We start from the raw sequence: 19,514 nt of genomic DNA, 5'->3' as shown, positions 1-19,514 counted from the left end.
TCCCCCGAACTTCCAGCTCCCTTCTTTGGACGCATACGACAGCTCCACTGACCCGGCGGACCATGTCGCCGCTTTCCGTGCCCATTCGGCACTGTACGGAACGTCTGACGCTTTAATGTGCAGGGCGTTTCCCACGACCCTGAGGGGTCCGGCCCGCACATGGTATAGCGGCCTGAAGATCGGAACGATCACTTCCTTCGGGCAGCTCACCAAGGACTTCGAGCTCCACTTCGCAGCCCATGCCCGGCCGAAGCCCTCCGCGGCACTGCTCCTCGGATTCAAACAAAGAGAGGACGAGCCCCTCTCACATTTCGTGGATCGCTTTACCACGCAAATCCGGAGCTTACCGGTCACTCACCCCTCTCTGTTAGTGCAGGCGTTCATGGTAGGCTTGCGACCTTCCAGATTCTACTGGTCCCTCGTAGAGCGACCCCCCACCACAGTACCAGATATGCTCCAGCGAGCCAACCGGTACGTCACGGCGGAAGCTTGGGTGACCGCAAGGAAGAGGAGTGACTCTGGGCGACAGGCCCCGTAGCAGCGGTCAAGCACCCGCGGTTGCTATCCGGTGTAATCCTCGTGCAAGGAATCTAGCCCCTTCCTCAGTCTCCTCCAAGCAAAGGCTCCATATTTACCTGATCGCCTCTTGGCTCACGGTTAGCTTCGGTCTAACCCCCCTCTTTTTTGCATTCGCACGGCTCGGTCGGAGACGCCCGAGTCCACCTCAGCGCGGCCTACCCGCTTGAGCCATGTCCCTCGGTCGCAGTCTGCCCGAGTCCACCTCAGTGCGGCCTGCCCGCCTGAGCGGTGTCCCTCGACCGCAGCCTGCCTGCGCCGAGCTTCTCGGCCATACACCGCCGAGTTCACCTCAGAGCGGCCTACCCGCCTGAGCGGTGTCCCTCGGCCACAGCCTGCCTGCGCCGAGCTTCTCGACCATACACTGTCGAGTTCACCTCAGCGCGGCCTGCCCGCCTGAGTTGTCTCTCGGCCCGAGCCACTTCCCTCGGCCATGCATTGCTCGAGTCCACCTCACGCGACCTGCCCGCTTATGTCGTGCTACTCGGTCGCATGACCATCGCGACCACACCTGCGCGGTCTGTCCACCTGCGTCGTGCTACTCGACCGCATGACCAACGCAACCACGCCTGCGCGGTCAGCCCGCCTGCGTCGTGCTCCTTGGCCCCATGTTCCCGAGACACACCTGCGTGGCCAACCGCCTGCGTCGTGCTCCTTGGCCCCATGCTCCCGAGACCACGCCTGCGCGGCCAGCCCGCCTGCGTCGTGCTCCTCGGCTCTTCGGCTTAACGCCACCCGGGACACACCTGCGCGGCCAGACCGCCTGCGTCGTGCTCCTCGGCTCTTCGGCTTTACGCCACCCAGGGCACACCTGCGCGGCTAGCCCACCTGCGTCATACTCCTCGGCCCCTCGGCTCCATTCTCCCCGAAACTGCGTCCGTACGGCTAGCCCACCTGAAGACAGAAGCCATGCATCGAACTCCCATTGCGTGACAACCGACGCATAGCTCCTTTGGGGGGGGGGGAATATGATAAGGGTAAAAATGGCGATGTAACATGCCATGACGTCAGTCATGCCTGGACAACATACTACCCGAGGAAGTCGGCATTAACACCTAACTCAAGCTTAGTTCTTCACGCCACGCCAACCCCATGTCAGACGCTATCAGCCTGCCTCTTGCAAGTAGCTATATCAGGTAACATCAAACTCATCTATAAATACCCCAGAGTTCTAAATGAGAGGGGGGGGGGGGGGAAGCACAACGCACTTGGAGGCATCTCTTCCTCCAAAACCCTCTCCACATCGCTAACTTGATCGTCGGAGGGGTCGGGCCAAGCTCCCGGCCTGACCTGTGTGCAGGTCCGAGACGGTGTCGCCTCTTCCCGGCGCTGCGGCGGAGATTTCTCCCGACCCGACCTACCGACCCGACCTGCCGACCCGAACCGCCGACCCGAACCACTCTTCCCGGCGCTGCGACGGAGCTTTCTCCCGACCCGACCTATCGACCCAAACTGCCGACCCGAACCACCGTGCTCGGCCTTCGGGTCTCCCGAAGGACGGAGCCCGAGATCCCCGACATGAGCCGCGATGGCCCCGAGGCCACGACTTAAATAGATGCCCCCCGTCTCAGGAAATATGTTGTTCAAGTAGGGTTAACTCATGTGTATTTCTAATTAGGTACCACATATAAGTCTAAGTAAGAGAGGATACTAGAAAATACTTCAAGTGTATCAATATTTATCTCTACTAGATTTAGAGCAAGTGAGAAATCCAAAATTTTCAAGATTTATATAAAAAATAAATATATATAAGAAAATATGTTAAATAGATTATATAAAAATATCTATATCTCTTGTCGTTTGTCTCATTTCAGTCCGATGATTGAAAATACTAATATCGTACCTTTATCAAAAGACTACGCCAAAGATTTATCTAGCAAAATTTCTTCGATCGATTAACTTAGTATTAATCTATAGGTACGTAAGGTATGTAAATGTTTATTTAGTTATTTCTCATGTAAAAAATACTTGACATAGCTGATTTATATAGCAACATTCTTATAATTATTAATTTAATAAGAAAATATACTCTATGTTGATTGGATTCTACGTGTGGAGTGTCTTTATAAAAAATAATTATCATATTATTTATTTTTTTATTATACTTTGGGATAAAATGTTTATCCATCTCGGAACATAATCTATATTTTGATATCTTAAACATTGTCACTTATATTAAAAAAATGATTAAGTTATGCTTTGATTGCTTTCTTATCTTAAGTGGATGTATTATGTACAAATAAAATATCTTAAGATATGTTGAGTGTTTTGAATGTTTTTAATTACGCACAAAAGGATGCTTTGGGATACATTAAATGCTTTGAATGTCCTTTTGTTACACCTTCATGATTTATTGAGTTATAAGTATAAAATTATATCTTTTGGCACATGTGATGAAATATCTTATATCTTTTGGCACATGTGATGAACTTGGATAAGGAATTTTTTTTCAAAAAATAAAAACATTTATATCTTATATCTATTGTTGTCCTACTTCAATTTCAGAGTAGAAGATATTTGGATAAGTGTTTATTAAATTAGTATGCACATGTATGTTTTTAAATTATATTTAATTAATCATTAATTTAATAAAAAAATATGACCCGTCTAATGACACTTTACTATCTTTGATAGTTGATGTGACATATATAATAAACACCAATTAAATTTTATTATATCAAGTATCGATTGGTAAAAAAAATAATGATCGTATAACTAAAAAATTTAAGATAAAATTTGAACTTCTTAAGATATAATTAAGAGTAAATATAAAATTATATTAATCCAAACATAATCACCGGATCATACTTTCACTTCAAACTATTTTGTATATAACCAAACGATTCCGAACTACAATACCAAACTTTATCTATAATTTTAAATTTTAATCAAAAATGTTTTTTTTTTCTCGAGTTTTGGTTTTGACAAATTAGAAGTTTATGATGACGTAATTCGGTGATGGAATATGATCTTTGAGTTTGTTTTCACCTTTATATTGTGGATGGCTGTCATATTTTAAGATAATGGAACCTTTCCTTGGAGTGGCGGTCTCATTTCTTCCGAGAGGTGGAAGTCCCATACCAATTAATAGAACATGAGTGAATTCAACTTAACACATTAAGTCTATTCAGACATGATTCGTTCTTACTCTGATCCTTTGCCACCTCTGACAAATTGTAGAATCCATCACAATTTCCCGATAAAATAATGTTCTGTCATCTTAAAATGTTTTTTGTTTTTTGTTTTTTGTTGTTGCGAGAGACAGATGATGTTTATATTGGGCTCGAATCTCAAGGGATATTAAGTGGCACTGATGCAGCTGATCGTATGTGCCAATTTCCCATCCATTAAAAATACCTGGTGGTGATATTTTAATGGAAAGGAATCCATGAAGCATACGACATGTGTTTGGTAGGCGATGGAGATGCTTTTGATATCGTCAAAAGTGGGCCATTAGAACATGACCGTCAAGAGTAGATGTTGTTCTTATTTTATTTTGGTTTTTGTCTTGTTGTTTTCCATTTGAACATAATATGTATTATTTCTCCTGCTCATAATATAATTCGTATAAAGTTGGCCTGAGCAGATTAAATGAAATGAGTTGGTTTAGTATTGTTCTTTCTACACACGACAAAATGTTTCTATGTGATGATGTAAATCCAGTAGTTGTGTTGGGTAAGCATTGAACATTTTTATACCTCAAGCCTTTAGTGTTCTCATATATTATGTGATCGACTATGGTGATAAAAAGTATATATATATTAATATTAAACACCATAGATAACATCATATATTACCTTAGTCAGTAGTTTGTCAATTAATATTGTCCATATTGTAGTGGCAAACGAAGATTGCTCCACACGTAACATTTATCTTGATAATGGCATGGCAGTCGTGCGTTTGGTGTCATCTTCTCGAAAGCACAGCATTTTGTTTAGAGATAGAGTGTGGTGAAAGGTCTCTACCCTAATAAATATTTCCGAGCAGAAAATGGAAAGTTGACATTTGACTCTGCATGGATTTCCTACACAACCAATCACAAGAGGCTGTGGACTTTCAGAAGATGACGTGTGAGCATTTAAAGATTACAACTCTCAATCGAGTTGATGTGTTGTTGCTTATGACGCTGTGAGAGTGAATGAATATATATGGCATTCAAAGAGGGAGCTAATGAGCAGCAGGAAGCAATCTCAGGTCACGAAAGACAATATTATTCTTTTGGAAGATGTGTGCAATAAGAAACCTCGAGAAGAATCTTGCAACAAGTTCTTCTCTCTCTCTCTCTCTCTCTCTCTCTCTCAGACACACATGAAGTACAACCAACGAAATTATAATCAGTATCTACGTAAGCTTGTACAAATCTCAATCAACAAAGTCAAACTTCTCTACCTGGAAGATCCAACAGTGTCTTATTCGAATCCTGTGATGCCAGACTTGAAGTATTTCACTTCATTTTCGTATGCATCATGTGGGACGTACTATAAAAAATATATTTAGATTATTCATATATGCAGTACTTCCAGCTAGCCGCTAAGTTTGATGATATCTTCTCAATCTTTGCTGTTAATTTAAGGTAGAACAACAATATTTGAAGCATGTCATCGTAAGGGCAAGACATAGGGAATCTCGGTTTTATTGGCTCTCTCTTTTATGGTATCTTCTGTTGAGTTTGCTGTTCCTTCAAGGAAAAAAGTTCATGGAGAAGTCAATTCTTTTCTAAGTAATAATTTATATTTGCATGGCATACATATTGCAAGAAAACAACTCAATTCTTTGCAATTTGTTTGCTGGAGGAATTGGCAAGATGAAGTGACTGAGGATTATTTTTATAGCGTTGAGAATTAATCGGTGCAGAACTCCGGCGGTGGTCCGGCGTTGGATCTCAACATCAGGATAGAAAGTCCACTCGATAGCTTGTGCCAACGGCGCAGTATCACATATCAAAATAGATATGACCCCCAAGGCTACCTAATCAAACGATTTGATGGCATTTAGTAACCCTTCAAATACTCTCACAAACGCTCAGTTCATGATTTTGGCATAGTCTTTCTGTCCATGAAGAATGATGTTTGACATCAGCCTCATCAGAAGTTCTACAGCACAGTTATCAATGTACTCCGAGATGAAAGGGATCTCATGTGGTGTATTACTCCGTTCGTGGTCTCGAATTCGTACTTCGATGTGAGTTGATCCCTTTATATAATTGGGCCTGAGAATGGGCTTCCATTGGCCCAGTTTTCGTGGGCCGTAGCTGCACACGACGTGACCTTCTCCATCATTCCTTCTACCATACAAGTTCGTAACCATTGGCTCAGCAATCACCTGGGTATTTAGTTTCTCGAGACCCAGATCACCAATTTTTCTTGCTGCTCATCTTGGGATGGACAGATTTAATTCACATCTGAAACACTGAAACAAAGATGAAGAAGAGTCCCCACGTTTGCTTTTACTTCCTTAAAGAGAGAGAGAGAGAGAGAAATGAAAGGATGCCGAATGCTACTTGAGAAAAATAAATCACGATAACATTCTCATCTTCTTAATATTTAGATACTGTTTCTAAACCATAAAATTTCTGATAACATGTTATCATGATTCTATTAATAATAAAAATCATGATCTCAATCTCATCTCCTAAATCATGAAATGATTTAATGAATATTTTATATTTATTATTGACTAAGAAAATCATGTAATCATGTATATAAATTTATACTTACTATCAATAAAATTTAGCAAGTTATTTTTTCTCATGATATCAGAGCCATAGTTGCTCCAAGAAGTCTTTTTTTTTTAATCTTCTCTTTACTATTATGGTTTTGTACCTCTTCCTTCATTGTGGTTGAAGGTAGCACTATAACTCTTTGCTACTGTAATTTTGTACCTCCTCGTTCATTATGGTTGAAGGCATTGTAATTCTTTGCTATAGTTGCTTTGTACCTCTTTTTTCATAGTTGTTGTTGGAGATAGCATTGCAACAAGCTTTATGTTCTAGCAAACCTCTCTTTCTTGTAAGTGGTTTTAGGTTTTTTTCTTTTTCACTATTCGATACGGCGGGTAATATCTCTTCAACTAGCCACTCATCTTATATCATCCTCAACTCTTTTATTTCTAAAAATAATCTTATCTCCATTAATGTAATGTTGAAGCTCAAGCTTTTGTCAAACTCACATTCATAAAAGTGTCAACAATTCAACAACAAAATCACATGTCAACAATTCAACAACAAAATCACATATCAAATATATGATTTATAAGGTCATATTGTAAGAAATATTATTGCTCGTAAACTGCTATTGTATGGATATTGCAACCTTCGTACCCATCTTATTCTGTATATTCTACTATATCACTTACTTGGTTTTCATTATCACTACTGTGTGCTCACTTTGCTGCTTAGTAAGTTCAATCTTCATCAAACTAGTTTGTTGATTGTGACTTCTTATCATATTATGTTTAATTTAAATAATTTATTTTTTCATTCATGATGATTTATATAATTTTATAATAGACGATGATAAAAGTCTCAAAATAATTCATGATCGATCCATAAACTTCGAGCACGTGTAGTCAAAGGTGAACGCAAAAGGTAAAATCGAAGCTTTAACCTTATCTTCTGCTGCCTAGTGGAGATTGCACTCAAAGTCAAACCTCGAGAACTGCTGCATCTTCCCATCCCTTATTGCAAATTGGCCAAACTGCTATTTTGTAGATGCAATACCGGGAAAGAAGTCTCAAGAGTCTCTCTCTTCTTAGAGACCTTCGAAACACGAGTGTCGTTCATGTGAAACTTGAAGACTATTTTCCCAATCAAAGGGAGATCTGAATGTAGAAAATAAGAAAAATGATATTCTCATATTTATTTGTAGATGCTTTTTTTGCCACCCCAACCTACCCCCACCTGCACACCATTAAGAAGAAACTGACCTGTAGTAGAATCTGAGGTAGACTGGGATCAGACTTCATTGGCGCCGAGGTGGCCTTGGTTCCTGTTCCTCTAAGAGTAGGAGAGATTCCTGTAGCCTATTGTAGGACCATTCAGAAATCCAAGGTCTCTGACGAGCACCTAAAACCTACTTGAAATCAGACATTTCCTTTCTTTCGCTACCTTCTTCTGAGCACTGAATTAATTGTTCACTTCTCTCTTAAATATACTGCATTTATAGCAGAAACCTACACCAGTCCCTGAAGAGCCTAGATGTTTGACTGACTGTAAAGCCTAGGGCGCTTGGAACTTCTCATGACCAACTTGGCTTAACTTGGAAAACTTCCGCATTGTTCTTGTAACAATCGGAAATTTTCTTATTGTTTTGTTCTTGTGTTGTTTCAAAAGTTTCTTAATACAAATATATGATTATAGTGGAAACTGTCACGAAATGCATGAGCAAGAGAGAAACCTAAGCACGATAGTGGAAACCGCTGAGTTGACTCGGTTTTATCCTATCGTAATCTAAGTTTAGTGAATTGGGTAGCAAGGATGCTAAAAGGTTCCAATCTATGCTGTAGAGGCATCTACGTGGATTTAGCCCAATTCTAAACGAGCCATACTAATGTTCGATTAATTCAGGCCATAAGTGGTTGAATTCCGCCCATTAACAGGTGGAATTGCTGCAGCCAGGCTGATGGATGTGTGTGTTCAATAGTAATACTTTGGTCTTCGGTAGAGTTTAGTACAGATTGGATCTTTCCAGTGGCGGATGAACAGATTATTAAGAACAATTACTTTCAAGAAATAAAGTCGAAATTTCTTGTAGCATCATCCACGAGTGTCACCCGAAGAAATGTTTATGCATGGCCAAGTCCTGGTGGTGGATGGTGGAACAGAAGTTGCCCTTCTTCTTTCACGTACAGACTCATCGTTGGTTTACCAGAAAGAGGAAGCATGAACTTTATGCATGATATTCTTTGTTGATTCTCACCAAGTTGAGCAGAAAAAATAGCTGCTGGGTTGGTTCAATTAACGAGTCGACGTCAAGAGAATGACTGCATTTTATATATCTAACAAAGTTCTCATATCTTCGAGTAATGGATGATCAGAAACTATATATTTGTTGATGGTTTAAGAATCAATGGAATGAACAGTAAGCTAAACCGTTTATATGAGCGTTCATATTTCATAGTCGGCTCCCAATGTTTTCTACTGATTATATTAAACATTATACACACACACTCTCTCTCTCTCTCTCTCTCTCTCTCTCTCTCTCTCTCTCTCTCTCTCTCTCTCATATGAGATTCCTACAAAGAAAACTACGTGTAGAGCCTCCTAATGAGTGAGCGGAACTTCCTGTTCCTACTTACAATTAGGCTTTATGAAGACCTCATCTTAAGGACAGATGGCACTGCTGCCTTTCGTTGCGCCTTTTGAGAGCATATACATATGCTTTACTTGCTTCCCGTTATGGTGCGGGGAGGTAGATAGGAAGGAGAACCATTTCCTAAGAACCCTAGGAAAGTTTCCTTTACCTTAGCCGTGCGAGCCTAGCAGGCTTTATGGGGCAAGTCAACATAAAAGTTACAGAACAGGCTTTACAAAAGGGAGCTTTGCGAAGAGAGTCCTCTCCTCGTGAGCAGCTTCACAATGATAAGCATACACAGCTTGACACCATGGCCTTGAGATGATGACGATGATGAAGTACTGAGGTTTTCTGTCATTCTTCCATCTTTTCTCTCCCTGCTCATGATGATTTAGCTAACAACATCACGTCACACCACACGAACTTTAGCTTAGGATTAGCTTTTTTAAGGACATGCACAGACAAAGGCTATTTTGGATAGTGGAAAGGTCGTGGTGCAAAATATCTGTGGTTCACAGGAAGACATGCGTGCTGCTAAATTATTGTAGGGTGTGTGTGAGAATCTCATCAAAATGGACTTCACTTTTGATGGGTAATGGAGTAGTAGCTTTTCAAAGCTGGATTTTGCGCTGCTTTTAAAGCAAGCACCCATGCATGTCCACAGCTAATTCCACTGTCACGAATCTTACGCCTTTCTAAGTATGTGGAGCAAAGTAATCAACTAAGCATGACTTCTAGAAAGAAGACAACAAAGTTAATGGAGTGTCCTCAAACTAAGCACCTCCTACTTCTCTACACATGCTTGTATATATATGTGCCGGTTTAAGAACATTTACCGTCCTAAAAGTGATTCATTCAAATGCGTTGAGAGAATAATAATATACTTCAATCATTATCATGAACCTGAGCTGGTTCCGCCTGCTACAAAAGCAAGCATTTCGGCAAGTGTTGCGGCGGTAGCTGTTGTGGCGTGGCACCGAACTTCGATTCCATTTCATGTTGGGAATTACTGAGGTAGCTTTTCATGGAGGCCATCATCCCTGTGGGGCCGATCCCGAACTTGTGTCTAGTGCGGTTCTGAGACTTGAGCTCTCCAAGTGTTCAATGGTGGAGTGGTCCAAATAAAGTAGACTCGGTGGTTTTGGCAGTGCAATGGAACATTGCACCACGTTCAATGGAATTTTACTGTGTGAGAAGGAAACCACCACTAAGGTTTGAACTACTGCGACTAAAAGGTGAATGAGGTGGAGACGACGGCAGGCATTCCTATTTTCTTTCTTGTCAGTGATCGAGGTGTTGGGGTTGATAAAGCATTTCTTTTATCTCTGAAGTCAAGAAATTTCAGTAGAAAAAATCTCAAAAAATTAAAGATTGATCCTTTTACAAATATCTCATACATCTTATTTAGACTTGATGAAAAAAAAGAAAGAAAATGCTTTGAGTATTCTTCGTTTCTCTCTAAAATGTGTAAGAAAAATGATGTAAATTATAATATACAAAGGAAATTGCAATGGATAAGTTAGGGGTTTTATAATTCTATTTCACATGATGTAAGTTTTACATCCATTTTTGCTATGATAAGATGGCTGAGTAGCCTTTTGCTTTCGATTCTTATCTCCCTCCCATAGCATATGTGTCGATTCTTACTGTGATAGGATGACTAATCGCTATGGCCTAGTCAACGCCAACATGTTGGACTTGTCTGAGGTATTCGATCATAGCAGAGTCCAGTTGGGCTAATTAAAATTCCTCCATTTATGAAGTGAGTGGGGGTGTTATTCATCTTAATCGATACCACTACTAGCATTTAAACCACATATGGATGCACAGATACACTCGTGCAATTGGGTTCTGTCCACGTACAACATGGACGACGATACATAATGACGGGGACTTGGTGCCCGCGACACCAAAGTCAAAAGGCTACTCATGATTCCGTGAAAGGGACCATATAATATGATCCACCACCCAAGAAGGATATTAGCTATGCTTTTCTTTAATTGTATCACTTATGACCAACAACGAAGGTGGCGTGTGAAATCGTAATATGTTTAATTAATCCTAAACTGTGGGCCAATTGATCTTAATTCGCCCGATGTTTTCTCAAACGGAGATGAGAAGATATAGAAATGGAGAGGAGGAAGTTGACTGGTAGAAGCCTCCTCGTCATCTTGATCTCTCAAGCTCGATGTATGTGATCATGGGAAACCTAAATTATGATTACTACACATCGAAATTCTAGTGATTAGATGATCGACATGTAGTTGGGAACCTCACTAAAACGATTAGGTTCTTTCTTTCTACTGTGGAAAGAAAGAATCGTATTATCAACAAAATGTACAAACTAAAGAATCGATCAACCTCACCTTCTCCCACCAAGACATATTTGTTAGAATAGCGAATGCTTCATTTTCAATGCACAGAAACCAGACATTGTCTTCTATATATCTTACCTATTTCCAATTCTAAAGCTGAAGGATTAAGTTTCGAGCGACGCTCAAGTTCATCCGGAATGGCAGCCACCGAAAGCAGCTACGAGAGTCCTTCCAAGGCCAGGTTTTCTTTATGTAGAATCGCATGATGTGTTTGATGGTTTCATATGATGTATTTATTCTTACTTTACCCGATCAATCGAGGCTTTGTTCTTTCACCCCCGCTTTGATCGCTCGAGTGGGGGTGGATGTGGTGCCGCGGTGGGCGTCTGAACTCTTCGACAGTGCCACGAAGAGGAAGGGAAAGGAATTAATGGAGTAAAGAAGACATTTATGAGCGAAGGGCCATGTCGAAGACCATACTCGCCGATGTCAGGGCACATCCATGAGGGCAGCCGTTCCCTAGTAATCCTCTCCTTAAATGTTGCCTTTGGGTTCTGTGCCCTCCTCCGTTTCTCACCTTCCTCTTTCTCCGCTTCATATCATTCCGCCCTCTCTCTCTCTCTCTCTCTCGCCACTTCGTATCTGTTGAGGGATCTCCTCCCCTCCTTTCAACGCCAGCTTTTCCTTCTCTCTCTTCTTAATTTACTTTATGTAGGGGCTCGTGGTTGGACGAGACAGCGAAACCCATTCCTTCTGCCTTATGTCACTAAACTGCCCCTTACAGTGACCAAGGTAAGGGAATCGATTGAGGAAACGGCAAGGGAGCGTGCTCTGACTATTTGGTATAGGTGACGCTGCCAATTTAGTATCTCAATAAAAATAAATAAATTTGTGCTATAAATGTTACACTTATATTTTTTATTTGTCTTGAAATTTTAATTCATGCAACTCAGTAGTCGATTCCTCGACTCGAGAAACGCGTTTCCCCAACAGATGGGGAATCCGCCGGGTGGACCAAATTACTAGGGTCAAATCCGGAAGTCAAAGCCACCCTATCAAATCCTTTAAATCACTTTCCATTTAGCCGTCCAAGGAAAACAATTCCCCTCTCCCTTCTTCTCCTCCCTTCCCAAAGGTCAGACCCTCACCGTTTCCTGTGGCAGCTCCCTCTGTAGGTGATCACACCACCTCCGCTACCCATTTTCTCCTTTGACCGCGTCCCACCGCCGCCGTTGCCGCCCTTAGTCTCCTCTGCCCATCCGGCTTCCTCGTCTACCAACCCTAGTTTAGGAGTATAAACCTCTTTCCGGCCTCCGAAACTTGGTTCTAAGATCTGTTCTTTTTGGTGGGGTGAGAGCGGGGGAAGAGGAAAGGCGGGATCTTGATCTTGTACGCCACAAGATTCTTGAAGAAAACCGCTGAGGAAGAGGGGAGGAGGTAGAGAATGGGGAGTACGTGGAGGAAGGTGACGAGGGCGCTGGGTCTGAACCTCTGCCTCCAAGTCCCGAGGGAAATGCTTCACGACGACGACGGGGGGTCTCGACCCGGTGGGTCCGCCGCCGGACGCAGGGCCTCCGTCGCCGCCTCGAGCACCACTTCCTCCCCGGCGGGGTCGGTGGGGGCGTCGGATTTCCGGGCCCTGATGCCGACGATGTCCGGTGGCCTCCGGCTATCTAAATCCGGTAGCAGATCGTCACAGGTTCGGTTCTCGTTTCAACCCCTTCTGTTTCTTGATGATTTTTCTATCGGTTCTTTTGATTCAGGCGGATTCATGTGAGAGTTGTGCATACAAATGGCGATTGAATGCATGTGTTCGCTCCTCCTCTAAAGAACTTTGTTTAGTTTCTTGCTCTTTTCAATCTTATGCAAAATCTTGGAGTCGGATGCTCATTTATTTGCTTCCGTGTCTCTTTTGGGCGTTTCTTTTGTTGGTGTCTCTGTCCTTTGAGGACCAATAGCATTTGGCACGCGAAAAGAGAAAGGTCAAAACTCCTCTTGTCTTTTTCTATTCGAATGCCTTGATGCCTTCACAAAAGGAGCAGTAGACTGCTTCATGTGAAGAATTTTGTTTTGTTTTTCGGCTTTTACTTTTCTAAAACAAGTCTCTGTTCATCAATATTGGAAATGGATTTGTGGGTAGACTTTGTAGCAATTGTGCTGGTTTACTTAGTCAAACTTTTCTCGATTAGCTCATTGTCCTGTTCTTTTTTTCTGACTTTGTCCGGAAATAGAACATTATGCCTGCTTCTTAAGCCATCTGATGTAGAAATTGTAGCAGAGTTAAGCCCATGATGCGTTGACCAGTTGATACTTTGGCTTTTGTGTAGCTTCTATATTAGAAACGGCAAGAACATCTAGAAGAAGAGGAAGGATGAAAAATGTGCATTCTCTTTTGAATTGTTCATCATTGTTTACAGAAGAGGTCATATGGTTTACTTTTCTCCTCACCATGTTGGTTTTTCATTTTTGAGATTTTTGGTTGATTTCCTGTAATGTTCTGCTATTAATTTAGCCTCAAATTAGCTTCAGCGAACTAGTTCTTCTTAGTTTGCTCACTGCTGTAGTTTGCTGCTGCTCCAGTCTTCTGACATTGATTTGAATGGTTTGGTTCAGAAATGTGCTATCTGCCTTGGATCGATGAAGGCTGGAGATGGTCATGCACTCTTCACAGCTGAATGCTCCCACACGTTCCATTTCCATTGCATCACGGCGAACGTAAATCATGGCAACTACGTCTGCCCTCTCTGCAAAGCCACATGGAAGGAGATCCCTCTCCAAGCTCCCCAGGCTCTTGGGCATCCTCATCATGGGAGAGCCAGGGTAAACCCAGTCGTGGAGGATGGTCGTATGCATGTTGTACGCCGGCTCCCTCGTGCGGCTTCCGCAAACAGGCGGCGCAATCACTTTCCTTCTTACTTTTATGGTTCAGAACCGAGCAGTTTTAACGATGATGAGCCTCTGGATCTGCAATCTGCAGCAGCCAGAGATCTCCGTCAAGGTCGTCCTGAGATGGTAGAGGTCGAGATACATCCTGAATTCTCAGCCATAGCGCAATCTGATTGCCTGGAGAACTTCGCCGTCCTGATGCATGTGAAGGCTCCTCATGCTACCATGAACCAGAGCCCCCGGTCGAACCTCACCGCAGGCTCTACTGTGCTGCAGAACGTTCGTGCTCCGGTAGACCTGGTCACGGTGCTGGATGTCAGCGGTAGCATGGCGGGCACCAAGTTGGCGCTTCTCAAGCGTGCCCTGAGTTTTCTGATCCAAAATCTTGGGCCCTCTGATCGCCTTTCAGTCGTTGCCTTCTCTTCGACGGCGCGCCGACTCATCCCCTTGTGCCGGATGTCTGACTCTGGCCGACGACAGGCCTTGCAAGCCGTCAATTCTCTGGTGTCCAGCGGTGGGACAAACATCGCTGAAGGCCTCAAGAAGGGGTTCAAGGTGATCGAGGAACGGAGGGAGAGGAATCCAGTGTGCAGCATCCTCCTCCTCACCGATGGCCAGGACACTTACACCTTATCCTCGAGCGGCAGTGGAGCTCAACGCTCACAACCGGACTACAAAGTACTTGTTCCGTCCTCCATTCTCAGCAGCACAGCGGTATCTGTCCATTCTTTTGGTTTTGGCGCGGACCACGACTCTGCTGTCATGCACGCAATTGCAGAAATTTCTGGTGGCACCTTCTCCTTTATTGAATCAGAGGGCGTGCTTCAGGATGCCTTCGCACAATGCATCGGTGGCATCCTGAGTGTGGTGGTGCAAGAGTTGCGGCTGGGCGTGGAGTGTGCACATCCTGGAGTACGACTAGCTCCCATCAATTCCGGCAGCTACAGAAACCAGTTGTTGAATGATGCTCGGACTGGATTTATTTACGTGGGCGACCTTTATGCCGACGAAGAGAGAGACTTCCTGGTTTCGGTGAATGTGCCGTTCGCCATCGAAGAGATCGTGCTGCTCAAGGTTGCCTGTGTCTACAAGGACCCGGTTTCGAAGGATACTGTTCATTTGCCGATCAGAGAGGTGAGGATCCAAAGGCCACAGGTCGTCTCGTCTCAAACTCCATCAATCGAGGTCGACCGCGAGAGGAACCGCGTCCAGGCCGCCGAGGCCATGTCAAATGCGAGGGCTGCAGCCGAGCGAGGTTTTCTGTCTGATGCAGTTTCGATTCTGGAGGAGCGTCGGAGAATACTGTCGGAGTCCCTGGCGGCGCGGGCGAGCGACCGATTGTGCCTGGCTCTGGATGCAGAGCTGAGAGAGATGCAAGAGAGGATGGCAAGCCGACAGCGGTACGAGGACTCGGGGCGCGCTTATGTGCTGTCGGGGCTGAGCTCGCACTCATGGCAGCGAGCAACCGCGCGTGGGGACTCCACCGACGGTTCCAGCCTCCTCCGTTCTTATCAGACGCCATCAATGGTCGAAATGCTACACCGTTCCCAGACGCTGCGCGACTCACCCCGGCGTCCTGCCCCACCCATCCAGCCAACCAGGTCCTTCCCATCTCGGCCACGACCAATCTAGTGACGGTGAACAATTGCAAGGAAAAAAAGAGAAAGCTACGGATTCGATGGTATACGTTTTCGTGGATCATCATCCAAGGTGTAAATGAATTAAGTCTGGAGGTGGAATGAGATGGAAAGTGGGTGGAACGTTGGTGTAGGGTTGCAGGGGAGAAGGTATAGGTATGTTGCTTTTGGTTTCGGTGTTGTACATAGGAGAAGGTCTTCCTTGAAGACGATTGTAAGAGGTATTGATCTCTGCAAATACTTGGGGGGTGCATTCTTCTATCTGAATCGTGTAGCTGTCTGAATCAGATACTTTCTTCTCAAATCTGTGCTCTCATCTACTAGTAGTAACCTTTCCCTTTGGCTACGGTAGAAGGTTCCGCCATGGCTCTCCTGCAACATCAGTTTCCTTCTTTCCATTACAGTATTGCAGAACTCAGTGTCTTCATTAATCATTCGTTGCATGACAATTTGTGGAAAGATTTAAGATTTATTGGCAAAAGGAAATGTTCATAAGAAGCATTTACTTGTTTCTTCTATCCAAAGGATAAACTAAACGAGTCACGCTCAAAAAGGTCGAAAGCTTGTCAGTGAAAACACAAACAAATTTACCTCCTACAAACACAAAGCCTTATCCTGACTGAGACCAATAGTCATTCCCTCAAGAACCCAAAGTCCAAAAGGAGACTTCCAGATTAAGCTCAATCAAAGACAAAACATCTCTAATGAGCAAGCACTAGAAGAAAGGTGTAGCACACAGTCGGAATGCTGGTGGCAAAGAAAACACACACCAGCAACATCAATGTCTTGAGAATTAAGGAAATCTAAAGTAGATAAGTGGTTAAGTAATAACTTCCAATAGACAAAAAACACACGAGGAATAGTAGGTAATTTCCAAAAATATTTCTAATCAATAGAAGGTGAGGGAGATGGAAGTTAACTGAGAACTCACAAAGGCACAGATAGACCTGATTAATGATTGGCGTTGATGATCGGTCTTTAGATTCATTTGTCATCATTAGGCTGATGAGATAACACTATATCCGATATCATCAAAGAAACCACAAGACCAAAACAAAAATCTATCATATCAAAGTTGAACGCACCCACACTAAAGAACTAACAATATTGCATATTATCCGAAACTTTGATATGATAGAATTTTGTTTTGGGCTTGTGGTTTAAGATTTATAGGGGTCTCAAATAACTAATTATATTTATGGCTCCATGGATGAGGCCATCCCTTCTAATGCTACAATAACTACAAGCATAGTACCCAACACATTGGCATGAGGGTAGGAAGGATGGTTCACCATAGCTGACATTTGTGTAGTACGCTATCATAATAGCATCTTCTCCGAGGAGAATTGTTGCCCGATCATTGTTGCCGGACATAGATCCATGGGCCATAATAGAATCCTCTAGGGAAGAAGGGTGATGGATGCTAGCCACATCAGAGCCTTCCTATAGTTACTTCGATGACAGTGCAATTGTCTCCTTGCCCATAATTGAGGAGCTAATTGCTGCACCATTAGGACATTCAAAGTTTTTATGACCAACACAACTACATTGAAAACAAAAAAATGATTGTGACCTCTCCTCTACACTGCTGACTTGGATGTCCATACGTGGATCGCCACTTCATTGCAATGATTTGTCACGCTCTCTTAAACCTATTCACTTTGCGGATTTTGTTCTTTTTTCTATGTCTGTAATCCATGAATCCAGGAATCCAGGTGTTGACAGGATGGTGCGTCCAGCTTGTCCTCGCGTGCTTAAAGAAGACACAACTGGAAGCTTATCCCATGTTTACCCAAACTGGCATCCCACAAAGCTCATTATCGAACAGTATTCGGCATCATCATGTACGACACAAAGCAAGATTAAAGGCTATTTTGTTGAACCATGTGGGAAGAAATAGTTGGCGGTGTAGTCTCCATCGAGGAAACGATCACCTTCCATTAGCATAAGCTAATACGCACTTATCTCTTTGCTTTTCTCTGGTGAGATCATGGCTAGCCTCAACTAAAGCACAGCAGGCGCGTGGATGCGTCGTAAGGAGTCCGTACTCACCGAGTTCCTCCGATCTATCATTTCATCCTCGGACTTGTCAAGATATGGATGTGTCACTCGCACTTAATCCTTGAAAAAGATTTAATGAACACGCACTGCAGTCAAGCTCTATCATTTCAGCATCAGACTCGACTCGTGCCACACACGCACACCATAATGTGGCCAATCCTAAAAGACACCTAAATGATAGCTAACCCAATGCTAAAGTTTATGCTTCTGGAAAGGACATGCCATCGATCACTATCGAGTACGGTGTAAGCATGCTATCATACTCGTGCTTCGTCTTTTTCTCATCACCGATCGACAAGGCGAAGGCTTATATATAATCAGATATTCTCGATTGCTCCTGCTATAGTGGAAGTTACGGGTGAGGCGATGGATGCGAAGTTTGGCTTGGGAACTCTGGATAATGAGGGCTGGAAGAAGGGGCCGTGGACTGCACAAGAGGATAAGCTCCTCATGGAGCATGTCAACCTCCATGGTGAAGGAAAATGGAACTCGGTCTCCAAGTTGACAGGTAATCGATCGCCATGGCTCAGTTACTCATCTTTGGTCTCTATATTAACTACAGTTTTCTGCGTTGCTTTCATTTCTTACGTGTTGCTGAACTTGTTGTTCTGCTGCTGCTGCTGGTTTTTGCACTGCAGGTCTGAGGAGGAGTGGGAAGAGTTGTAGGCTGAGGTGGGTGAACTACCTGAGGCCTGACCTCAAGAGGGGGAATATTACTACACAAGAGGAGAACATCATTCAAGAGCTGCATGCCTTGTGGGGAAACAGGTATTCACTGCCAGAAACAACCATTTCTTATGTTGTCGTCTTCATCTCCGTGTGTGTCCGTGTAGGTGGTCCACCATCGCCCGAAGCCTCCCAGGGAGGACCGACAACGAGATCAAGAACTACTGGAGGACCCATTTCAAGAAGAGCAAGCCGTCAAAGAACGTGGAGAAGGCGAGAGCGAGATTCCTCATCAGGCAGCGGCTGGAGGACCAACAGCACCAGGACGCCGAGCAGCAACAAGCGGACGTGAGAGCGTTCATGGAGCAAGCGGAGGAAGCCACACCGGTGGAAGACATGGAGGAGATGACCTACTTGAACTCGGTGACCTTCATGCTTCCGGGCGGCGGCTTCGACGGCTACCTGAGCGATGGCTCCACCGAGGAGGGCTCGTGGGGAACCCTGTGGAATCTCGCTGACGCACCTGATGACACATAGGGCGGTTCTCGTGGCACTTCTCGATGTCAAGTACTCGAGTCCTTGCTGACAACAATACATATTGGAGAGTAATAATATATGTTCCATAAAGAGATTAGAACGAGGCTGAAGCATATCTTAGAAACATGTGGCCCGAGATCTCAAGCAACTTTACTTTGTGATGCCACATCTTTACTCATTAGAGTCATTAAAATGACTATGGTGGGATGAAGTACGGTGGAGGTGAATGTAATTGACAAAGACAAGAAGCACTATCAAGTACTAACATCTTTAAGCATCTTTGCCACTCAAAAAAGCTTACTAGAATATGTATCAGTGACGATTAAAGAACCAGCACCACAAATATGAAAGTCCGACGGGTCCAGCCCAGTCACCCATCGGATCCAATCATGTTTGAGTCCATATCATCCATCATATTCGGGTTTTTGTATATCATATCCACTTAGAGAAGGTTCAAAGTTTGGAGTGTTATTTATGCTTGAAATATTAGTTTAGTTATGGCATACAATACCTATGTATCCAATTAATTTTTAAATATATTAATT

General features: G+C 43.6%; 2 protein-coding genes across 4 annotated transcripts; both read left to right on the top strand.

Moving 5' to 3' along the window:
* The first annotated feature begins 11,299 nt into the window (after positions 1-11,299).
* Positions 11,300-15,941, top strand: LOC135652582 (E3 ubiquitin-protein ligase WAV3-like). 3 transcript variants are annotated; one of them, XR_010502152.1, is made up of 3 exons: positions 11,487-12,881; positions 13,796-15,761; positions 15,802-15,941. XR_010502152.1 is itself a non-coding variant. In XM_065173611.1 (2 exons), exon 2 carries the CDS (start codon positions 13,820-13,822, stop codon positions 15,698-15,700), a length of 1,881 nt encoding a protein of 626 aa, XP_065029683.1. In that variant the 5' UTR covers positions 11,300-11,423; positions 13,796-13,819; the 3' UTR covers positions 15,701-15,941. The 3 variants fall into 3 exon arrangements, 2 of the variants coding, with proteins under 2 accessions (XP_065029683.1, XP_065029682.1); XM_065173611.1 differs by lacking the exon at positions 11,487-12,881 and adding an exon at positions 11,300-11,423 and having other exon boundaries at positions 13,796-15,941; XM_065173610.1 differs by having other exon boundaries at positions 13,796-15,941.
* A 2,121-nt stretch (positions 15,942-18,062) lies between these two features.
* Positions 18,063-19,095, top strand: LOC103970225 (MYB-like transcription factor EOBII). The gene is made up of 3 exons (XM_009383919.3): positions 18,063-18,274; positions 18,405-18,534; positions 18,600-19,095. Exons 1-3 carry the CDS (start codon positions 18,133-18,135, stop codon positions 18,967-18,969), a joined length of 642 nt encoding a protein of 213 aa, XP_009382194.1. The 5' UTR covers positions 18,063-18,132; the 3' UTR covers positions 18,970-19,095.
* The last annotated feature ends 419 nt before the right edge of the window (positions 19,096-19,514 follow it).

The sequence above is a fragment of the Musa acuminata genome, chromosome BXJ3-11 (genome assembly GCF_036884655.1).
Source record: "Musa acuminata AAA Group cultivar baxijiao chromosome BXJ3-11, Cavendish_Baxijiao_AAA, whole genome shotgun sequence".
Lineage (NCBI taxonomy): Eukaryota > Viridiplantae > Streptophyta > Magnoliopsida > Zingiberales > Musaceae > Musa > Musa acuminata.
This window is presented reverse-complemented; position numbering and strand designations above follow the sequence as displayed.